Source organism: Arachis stenosperma, chromosome 2 (genome assembly GCF_014773155.1).
Source record: "Arachis stenosperma cultivar V10309 chromosome 2, arast.V10309.gnm1.PFL2, whole genome shotgun sequence".
NCBI classification, from domain to species: domain Eukaryota; kingdom Viridiplantae; phylum Streptophyta; class Magnoliopsida; order Fabales; family Fabaceae; genus Arachis; species Arachis stenosperma.
The window spans coordinates 91,170,823-91,182,108 of record NC_080378.1 but is presented as its reverse complement, the minus strand read 5'-3'; the positions used below and the strand labels follow the sequence as shown (position 1 = coordinate 91,182,108).

Here is an 11,286-nt window from a genome sequence, read left to right as displayed (position 1 = left end):
AACATTTATTCAATGTAAACTATCTATATGCACTCTATCTATATGCATGCAACTATATTATCTAATACTATCTAACTACCTATATGTATCTACTTGGTCAAACTAATTCAAATTCCAAGAAAGCATGTATAAACATAAGGGCTAAAGCAATCACAACCAAGTCAAATCCATACTTGAATTGAGTAATAGAAAATAATTTACAAACTTGTAAGATAAGAGATAATCATAGGTGGAAACATAAAATTGAGCAATCGAACCCCTCACCGGATGTGTATACTCTCTAATCGCTCATGTGTATAGGGTTGATTCACTCAATTCTCCTCTAATAATGCTTTCTAAAATTTGTCTTTCATCTAACAATAAGCAATTATTCAATGCATGCATACAAATATCATGAGGACTTTTCAAAGGTTGTAATGGGACTAAGGTAAAGGTAAGTATGTATATGGTCAAGTGAGCTTGAAATTTGAATCTTTCATTAACTTAAACTCTCACCTAACACATATAACAACCTATATAATTTAGATGCAAACCTAACTACCCATTTTTTACTTTTTCACACACTCATGCAATCTTTTCAAATCACACCCCATATGCATTATTCTTATTACTTTTCTTGAGGCATTTTGTTCTATTTTTATTGCTTTACTTTTTCTCTTTTTTTTTCTTCTTTTTATATTATTTTTTTATTCTTTTTTCTTTCAATAACATAAGATATACAAAAATATTAATGCATATGGTTCAACATTCAATGCTTGAGTATGTTCCCAACTTTCAAGATTTTTAATGAAAACTCAAAGATACACTTTTATCTCAACCAATGTTTCCAAACTTCACACTTAAATGATACACACTCTCAATAGCCTAAACTAATCAAAGATCCAAATTAAGGACATTTATTATTTTTCACTTAGGAATAGTGATGTGCTAAAATTAAGAACAAAAGGGATTAAATAGGCTCAAAATTGGTTAACAAATGTGGATAAAAGGGTAAGGCCATTTGGGTAAGTGAGTTCAATTGAAATAAGGGCCTCAATCACATAAATACACTCATACACAAAATAATGGATATAAAGAATCAAACAAATCAAAGATTACAATCATAGAAAGAGAATAATACACTTAGTGGTTAATATGATGTAACCACAGAATTAGGCTCAAAACTCACAAACTTATGTATTCTTAGCTCAAAAATCATGTTTCACAATATATTTTAAGCAAGTTTCAATGAAAAAAATATCAACTCAAATCAATTTTTTTGGAATGCCCTATAGATAAATTCCTTGAAAAATTTTATTATTTTAACTAAGCTTATTATATATATGCAAACCAAGAAAATGCAACTAAAAATTCTAAAAGACATGGTAATACCAATAAAAAATTTTGAAATATGAAAGTGTTGGGATTAGAATTTTTTTCACCCAAGATTGGCCGATTGGTCAGACAACCTTCCCACATTTAAAAGTTTGCACCGTCTTTGGTGCATTCAAAGATGAGTAAGGGGGTACGATGACTACACGGATTGCCACCTTCAGCTGGTGGATCAACCGGTTGTTGTATGTTCTTTCATCTGCTTTCTTTTTTGCTTACGGTGAATCATCTTGAAAGATAGAAAACATGATAGTGAGACGAGTAGATGCAAAAGTAAGAAAGCATAGATTGTTGGAATAAGGTGATGATCACTAAAATGAAGTGAGTGAATTAATGTGTGACATTGATGAAAACAAGTGTGTGAATTCTAAGTTTGCGCGCGGTTTAGAACATACACAAGCATTGAAAGCTATGTCACAATGACACAAAAGAAGCATGCACTTCACTCATTCTACTGTGCTTGAGATACTTTAAAGGAAACTTGTAGGTTAAGATAAACAAACAAGTACTAAAGGAGCATAAAAGCATTCAAGCAATAATTGAGTAATTGTGAATTGGATAATGAATGAAATTGGTTGATGTGTAAGAGAACTTAATGGACTAAATGAAATATGAAATTCACACATTATCAATGATACACTTTGAAGTTCAGTTTGCATCACCTAATTGACATAGAAGGTGGAACATGGGTGCTATGCAACTTAGAAAAATAAAGATAGAAGTTGAAATCTATCACATAGCAAGCATGGTCCACAAAACTTAGAAAGCTCAAAAAGATGTCACTAGGTAAGCTTACGATCCAATTTCACAATTCCTCAATCTCAATGCATGAACTAGGTGACGTAAATAAAAATCAATCATAAACAACCATCACCTAGCAAAAAAAATGCATCAACTACATATAATTACCTCATCATAGTTAAAGAATTTAAATTACATGGTGGCCAAAACATGTAATTTAGAAATCCAAAAACATTCTCAAAGGCAATGTTATGAGTACTTGGTATGCACAAATACTAAGCATAAAAAATTCAATACCAAGCAACAAAATATAACCTCAATAAAGAAATTCAACAATACATATTCATAACAATGATTCTAAAATAGCATCAAGTCAGTAATTAGCAGCAATATCTCAACAAAATTGGCAAATCAAATTAACAATCCAACACTTATCACCAAAATCTAAACTATCCTAACCACCTAATCTACTAAAACAAAACTGACTAACTAACTAACTAACTAATTAATAGAGATGGTGGTAGATGGTGAATGACAATGAAGTGGGAGAGAAGAGAAGAGAAGAGAAGAGAAAAGAAAAAAAATAGAGAGAAGAGGAGAAAAGAAGAGTATGTGAACAAGGGGGTCATGCGTACGTGTGACATGGGAAAACAGAAGGTGGCGTGTACGCAGAAGCCATGAGTACGCGCGAGTTGGAATTGTGCTAAACGCACAGTTTCCACACAGTTCTCACATAACTCTCTGTCCAGGCCGTGCGGCGGCACAATACCCGCATGATCTTGGCACGGTCACGATTCTCTTCAGGATGGGAGGTCACACGTACGCGTGAGATTTTTTTTAATGAGCAATCTAAACACCCAAAAAGTTACCAAAACACTACTAAACCTTATTAAACATACTAAACTATCAAATAAACTTAACAAAACTAAAAGAACATGGAATTTAAAGTTATTTACCAATATATCAAAAGAGGAAAGTGAAAAGATGTTACCATGGTAGAGTGTCTCCCATCTATCACTTTTATTTATTGTCCTTAAGTTGGACAATTGGGCATGCCATTGCTATGGTGGTTTATGCTTGAATTCTTCCTTGAATTCCCACCAATGTTAGCATATCCAATGTCCACCAGGATCCCAAATTATGTACACAAAGCTTTCAAGAAAATTTAAACAAGTGACAAGACCCCAAAATTTTTTATTGTTGAAGTGAATTTTGGGCACCTAACCCTTGTTTTTACACCCGTCATCTTGTTGATCATTAAAATTCTATTCGGGTGGTAAGTAAGCAGAATTCTCGTTCACACACCGAATCAGCCTCCTAGACCTAATCAATTGTGAACTATACCAATCTTTGCACTTAGACCTTGATGCTTCAACCTTAATGAGCCTTGATTTATAATGCCAACCACTAATCATCTCCCTTTTACTCTTCAATCCACAAAAAGTCCTAAGTTGACCATCCGTTTCTAGTAAATCATATTCAAGCGGAATAAGAAAGCTAAGAGAAATAAATTTTACCCACTTAAATGATATAATGGATGGTGGTGACCTAGGGAGAGATGCTTCTAACGGTCTTGACAAAGAAATTTTCACTCGCTTCAGTTTCTTGCGCTCTTCTTTGATAACTTTCACCTCTAGACAAGCCTTTCCACTTTCCTCCTCTTGCATGACAACTTCTCCTAATCCTTTCTCATTGATTACAAAGGGTCTTGGAGGTTGTGCACATTTCTCCTTGACCTCTATTTCATGTCCAATAGGAGAGGGTTCAACAAAATCATTGGGGTGATTAGTTAGTGTAGATAAAAACTCATCAATGATTGAATCCATTTATTGATCAACCTCTCCAAATTCTCCAACCACTCCTTCAAATTAAAGGATCTTAATATCTTTCACTTTTGGCAATTTGTGCCTCTTTTCCTCTTCTTTCTCTTGAGGCTCAAGATCGTCTTCCAAGCTCTTCTCCTTACTACGCTCTTCGGTAAATTTTTTACATTCATCAACGGGAGTATCTTGATTGCATGAGCGTAGATGGGAGACTATGTATTTAACAGTTTTATTCATGGTAGCCACTATGGTCTCTAGCTCTCTTTGCTCTTCTTCTTGCATTTGGAGAAGAGAGTAAAGATCTCTTTGTTCTTGCATTAAAGGTTGGAGACCTTCATTCAGTGAAGAAGATAGTAAAAAAAAGGGCTCATAGTTTAGGAGAAAGATGTCATAGTTAGAAGGTGGTTCATCTTGGTGAGAGTATTGAGGTGTTGTATATAGAAGTGATGGTTCCTGGGAGTATTGGTGTTGGAATGGTGGTGGCTCTAAGTATGGTTCATATGGTTGTTGGTATAGCGGATATGGGTTAGGATCATATGGAGGTGAATGGCGTGGTATGGGGCTTGCGAGTAAGGTTGATAACAATGTTGAGGAGGGGGTTCATATGCATATGGTGGTTGTGGTTGACAACTACAAGGAGGTCCACCATATCTATTAAATTTGTATGTATTAGGAGTTGGATTATGCTCATAGCATGCTGGAGGAGGTTGTTGCCATGAAGATTGTCCGTATGCTTAAGGTTCTTCCCATCTTGATTTTCCAATCCTTGATGTAAACCCTCATTGAGATTTCCATTTCCTACAATATAGTTAGAACCAAACTCATAGCCAAATAATGAGTGAGAATTCATAGTGAAAAAAGAAAATAAAGACAAAAATTAATAAGAAACAAAGAAAAGCAAAGTCCTACAACTAGCATAAACTAGCAAAGAAACTAAAAGCAAATATATTCACAATATTCACATACATACAATAACTAAGAACAAGCACATTGCAATTTCCCGGCAATGGTGCCAAAAACTTGATGGAAGAATTTATGTCGGCCTAGAATTTCTCAATAAAAAGAATTTCTTTGTTGTAAGCATAGTCTAGACCAACAGTGGATTCTTCGTCTAAGTTTAGTTTTGTTTGTCACAAGTTCAACCCAATTCAAATCAAAATAATCGGGAGTAGAATAACGGGTCATTCTCCCTAGGAATTACAATTGAATACTCAATTATTGGTTATGAGATCAAGGGGGTTGATGATAAAAGGCAAAAATTTAAATGACAAGAAAGTAAATCACGCGTACGCACAATCAATAGATTTCCAGAACTTCATTTCTTGATGAATTCTTCACTTTTACATGCTTTTTCTTTATTTCTTCAATCCAATCTTTGCCCTCTAAACATGAAATCACTTAACAAATACATCAAGGCATCGAATGGAATTAAAGTGAATTAAATTTAGCAAATTAAGAGTCTAAAAAGTATATTTTCAATCTTAAGTGAAATTTAGGAGAGATTCACAAAATCATGATATTTCATTGAATAAATGTGAGATAAGTTGATAAAATTCACTAAATTCAACACAATATAAACCCTAAAATTGGGGTTTATCAATCTCTAAAGGAGCCACAGCAGTCATGATATTTTCCCTCAAACCTCCTTGGTATTTTATACATTTTTAATTCTCATAGGACTCAGGAGCACCTTGACATATCTTAGAAAACCTATAAAGTTCCTCAAACCTACTAGTGAAATCAGCCATGGACAATGAGCCTTGCTTTAACTGCATAAGCTCTAACTCCCTAGCCTCTCTTACGGATTTAGAAAAGTATTTCTTATAGAAAGCCGTTTGAAACACATCCCAAGGAATGTCGGCGTTCTGAAGTTGTAGTAATCGGCATTTTTCTTGCCACCAATGTTGAGCTTCTCCTAGAAGTTGGTACGCCGCAAACTCCACAAATTGATTGTTCAGAACATGTTGAGCCTGCAGAGCACGCTCCATGGCCTGGAACCAATTGTACGATTCAGTAGAGTTGGTTGACCCTCTAAAAGTTGGTGGATGAACCTTTAGAACTGAAAACAAGGTCATCAGAGTACCTCCCAAGTTGTTACCGTATCCTTTCTCCATTATCATTTCTGTTTTTATTTCTAGCTCGTTGCCCCAATCTCTCCACAGTTTACATAGTCGCGTCAGCATTTTCTTACATGGTATTTTCTAGATTGGCCATCACCGCCATGAACTCGGCATGTTCATTAACAGGTTCATTACCCTCATTGTCTCTTCATGTACACATATGACCTCATCTGCAAGTAGCCATTAGGGTTCCTATCTGCACCAAACAATCGATATCAAGGTAATCACTGTCAGTATCTCAAGCTTAGTGCTTTAATTATCCCAAAAGATACTCATAAACATGTATGCTATGCAATATCAAGCAGATAGCCTAAACAACATGAAAGAAAAAGACACAGAGTGTGTAATGAAGCACAATTGGTCCATCCCTCAGGCTCACAAGGACAAACCGCTCTAATACCATTAAATATAACACCTTAATTATGCTAAACCTTACCTCATGCTATAAAGCAAAGGATAACAAAGTTCCATGACAGTTCTAAGGCTTATACGATAATATATAAATAGAAAGGAATGATAATACGAGAAGCCCGATGAAGAATTTCAACTCAAAATAGGAATAAAAAAGCGCAAAGTGTTCACACGATAACTAGAAGTGTAAAGGCACAATATACACATAAGACATAATACAATAATAATCAAGATATATATAAGTATGATAGTCATAAGAACTCTAGCCATATCCCACAGAGTTTAGACCGACTAGTTACATGCAGACGATACCGAGTTTTTGAGTTAAAACAGCTTATATAACTTATCTCTCAAAGCCAAGCCTCTAAGGCAACAAAGATACAAAAGTGAGAGAGAGTCTATAACAACATAATCCAAAATACAACAGGTAATAAAAGATCCTCCACTCCATCAGCATCTCGCAACTTACCGAGGTGGGTTACGACCTGCATCTGAAAAACAACAATATATAGTATGAGACCCGGAGGTTCTCAGTATGGTAACAATGTCCAGTAATGTAAGATATAAGGTTCCGAGATGCCCAAGGCAATCCTAGAACTTCACATCAAACTTAAGATTCAAACTTAAACCAATGCTAAATTTAAAACCATAACTTGAAACCATAATGAAATAAGGGTAATCTAACTTAGGGAATTTCTAACTAAACCAACACCGCTATCCCACTGCCTTCACAAGCCTAACCTCCACGTGATGCCATCGCCACCACTACCGAACCTCCCAAATTCTAATAGGAAACACAAGTAATTGCATACAAGTATTACACAAGTAATGTCCATATATGGCAGGTAAATCAAGAAGCAGTTAAGCATGTTATACAATTAGGCATAGGATTCAAGTAGACAAAGCAATCAAACACATAGAAAATACATATGATGAATGCTTGTTCTATTAGCTGTGATATCACATTATCGGTTCAACTACCAATCCGACACATTCCCATGGGAATGTCGCTTTTGGTCACATTTATAAATAGGAACCCCCTAGGATATAGTGTCCGTCTCACTTTTCCTGAGATATAGTGCTCGACCACTCTTATGACCAAAAGTATGTGAGCGGGACTTCTACCACATCCCTCACACCTCAGGATAAGAGGGACGAACCCCACGCCTTACACCTACAACTCATCATAAGCGGGATGAACCCAGCCTTATACCTACATTCATCAATATTATTCAAAAATAGTTTAATGATCCATAGAAAAAATCTCTCGGCTCATTCTGAGTCTCATCATGCTTGGCATTCATGCCTCAATGTTCTCAATCTCAAAATAAGATCATCATCGCATCATGTGTCCTCCATTCAATATCAAAGAACCTCCACCAACTCACTCAGACTAATTCATACTACGCCTAAGTCTCCGTCTTCTAAGATTTAACTATCTGTATCTAATTTAAGCCATCTAACTCTTTCTCATTAGTCTCAAGTGTCAATTACTAGTTAGAAATTTTAAACAATAGATAAAGAAGTTTGGAAGACTAGAGGATTCTTGGAAAGTGAAGAAATCAATTTTTCAGCAAAATAGGAGTCTCGCATACACATGCCTTGAAATTTGGGTATCCGCATACGCATGCAGTGCCAGCATACGCATCCAAGTAAAATTGGACCATGCTGCATACGCGTTCACACATTGCGTACGTGGAAGTGCTGGACAGAAGTCATTACCTGTGTACACGTGAGTGTGCCGCATACGCGAGCCTTAGCAGACTTGGAAAAATTTAAAACCTGCATAATTTCAGATTTTTGCACCAAACTTATGATGTTCATAACTTCCTCTACAAAACTTTGTTTTCCTCAAACTTTATATCATTTTAAAGTTCTTTAGATCATCTTCAATATAATACAAAATTCAATCAATTTTAAAAACTGAGGCTCAAGTTATGATCTGCCAAAATTCATCAAAAATAGATTTTTACCAAAAGCGACGATTCTCTAGTTTTTCCAAAACTCCTAAAACCAAACCAACTTAAAACATACTTAAACATCATACCAAGCGTTTCTCAACTACCCCTCATTTATTCGCTATCAAATACTATTTCAATTTCACAATTTTCCTTAGATTTCCTATCAATTTCATCACCATGAAACCTCTTTACTACTAATTAAATTCATCAAAATCATTCTTTTCTAATTCAATCATCATGAAACTCACCACCACCTCTAATCTTTTTCAACATCAACCACACAATCAATACTAATCATCATTATCAATATTCATCATCATAATTCATCAAGTAATCACAAACATCAATAATCATCATACATCATCAACAATTCACACTTATCCTAAGGTCCACTGGCCTATGTTTCACGAAACATTACATATTACATAGAGAAAACCAAAATCATATCTTGACCGATTCTCAATATGCACAAAACTCACCAATTGATCACAACCAAACTCAACCAAGCCACCAACTCAACTCCAATTGCTTCCAATATCATAATTATCAAGCTATACACAATTAATTCATAAAAATCAATACCTAGAATTTCTAAATATATAATTTATAAGGGTTAAGAATAAGCTTACCTTACCTAACATTGATTGGGATAAAACCCAACACAAATCAAGTGCTAGAGTGTACCTAAACACCTAAAATCACAAAAATCACTCAACAACTAAAGCCAAATTTTTGAAGTTCTTAAAGATTGAGAACTGGGCAAGGATTTTCAAAAAGCTTACCAAAATACCTAGCTAGAAGAGACGAAATCGGCAAGAGTTTTGTGTAGTAGCAAACGGCACACAAATCAGAGCACTATAGCTCAAGATACGATCAAATGAAGGTGATTGTGAATAGTGTTTTGAAATCCTCACCTCTCTTTATATATGTTGGGCTTGGGCCCAACTTGGGCCCGATTCAAAGTGAGATTACATTAAGAAACAAAGGAGAAGGAGACACTATTGTGTGCTTATGCACACCTTCCTGTCGTACGCACAAGTGAAGATTCAACCAGTGTGCGTAAGCACACAACCTATGCGTACACACAAGTTTTGACGCATAACTCAATTAAAAAGTCACATGGCTTACAGTTTTGAGGGCCTTTTGGCCCAATTTTAGAGACCTTGAAGCTGAATTGGAAGCTCTATCAAAGGGACAACATTCCAAGACATACGCACATCAAATTTTAGTTAGTTTTTAGCATGTTTTAGGTTAGATTTCTAGAGAGAGAGAGAGACTTTTTCTTCTCTTTAGAATTTAGGGTTTTAGGGTTAGTTCTCTCCTTAGTTTAGAATTTAATTCTTGCCTTAATTTAGTTTTATTTACAATTTTTTTGTTCCAGCATCATAGTTCTTGTAGTTTTACTTGTTACTCTCTTTATTTTGTTACTTTCATATTTAGGAACACTTGCTAATTTTGATTCCTTTTAATGCAATTTGATGTTTTATGTTTCTTTGATATTTTTTTGAGTTATTGTTATTATTTTTTTGCAATTGGTAGGTTAGTTTTTACTATTTATACAATTTACTATGTTTTTTCTTTTATGCATGCCAAGTGTTTGATAAAATACTTCTTTTAGTTTTAGTATATTTTTTGACACTCTTGGCTTGGGATGAGGACTTAGGTGACCTTGAGTCATTGATGTCCAATGTTGATTGTGACTAGGATTGATAGTTGGTTTGGTTTCTACTAACGCTAGTCTTTCACTAAGTTAATTAGTGAGTTTGCTAGGAATTGTGGATTGAGATCAATTATGCATATTTGACTTATCCTCGATGTAGGATTGACAAAATGGATTAATTCTTCACAATTTTCATGTTTGTGGTCAATGACTAGGATAGAGAACCTTAACTCTCAACCCTTGCCAAGAGGTCTTTTAGCATTTGAATTCTCTTTCCTTTAATTAATTGTTTGGTGTTTAACTCTCAACTCAGGAATTTGAAGCCCTCCTGCACATTCCTCATATACCACCTAACCAAGATGCATATCAAAAGATGAAGGCAGATGTGATTAAGGACAAGATTTCATTGGATCCAGTGCTAAAGAAGATCGGCCGTCCTAAGGCATAATGGGAGTATAGTACGGGGGAAAATTCTATCCCCATTAGCATTACTTGCTCAGATCTGACTCCTGAGGTGAGGATATGGTAGCAGATAATTGCTTATTATTTGTTGCCTAGTACTCACGCCACCCAAATCCATGTACATTTCATTGTTCTTGTTTGTGCTATTCTTGAGGGAAAGAAGATAACCGTCTTACCACTTATCAAGGAGCCTCTGTGGAAGGTGATCCAAAAGCAGAAATTCAATATTCCTTTTCCTTTACTGGTCATGAGATTAGCCACGGCAGCCAGACTGGAGAGAAGACCAACCGACATTATGTTCAGAATCTAGAGCAATCACCGGTTTCTTTCATTTGGGAGTGGGAAGAGTCAGCCGAGAAGAGAAAGGTTTCAGAAATATCATCAATATCAGTACCACCACCATCATCAGCACCTACACCTTCCAACCAACCTCTTTATGGGATGGTCCAGGAGCTCCTGCAGGAAGTCCACCGTAATGAGCGCCGCAATGTTCGGCGATTTCAGTAGATAACGGCAAAGCTTGAGGGTAGAGATCATGGCCTGACCCCTACGGATTCACCCGAGCTGGTGGAGGAGGAGGATGCCAGGGATGTAGACATTGAGTCGACTTTGGACATGGTGGTGTACCAGTAGCCCGATCCTCCGCATCCGCCAGCGGAAGGTGGAGAGCCTTAGAATCTATCTCCTCGGATTATCATCTATGCACAATGAACCGTGCAAAGCTTAAGTGTAGGGGA

At 35.8% G+C, this 11,286-nt stretch overlaps 1 protein-coding gene across 1 annotated transcript; it reads right to left on the bottom strand.

Annotated features, from left to right (window-relative positions):
• Window positions 1–3,980: 3,980 nt before the first annotated feature.
• LOC130963153 (uncharacterized) lies at window positions 3,981–6,049 on the bottom strand. Its single transcript, XM_057889302.1, has 3 exons — window positions 5,626–6,049; window positions 4,650–4,733; window positions 3,981–4,267 (listed from the first exon to the last, which is right to left on the bottom strand). Exons 1-3 carry the CDS (start codon window positions 6,047–6,049, stop codon window positions 3,981–3,983), a joined length of 795 nt encoding a protein of 264 aa, XP_057745285.1.
• Window positions 6,050–11,286: the final 5,237 nt, after the last annotated feature.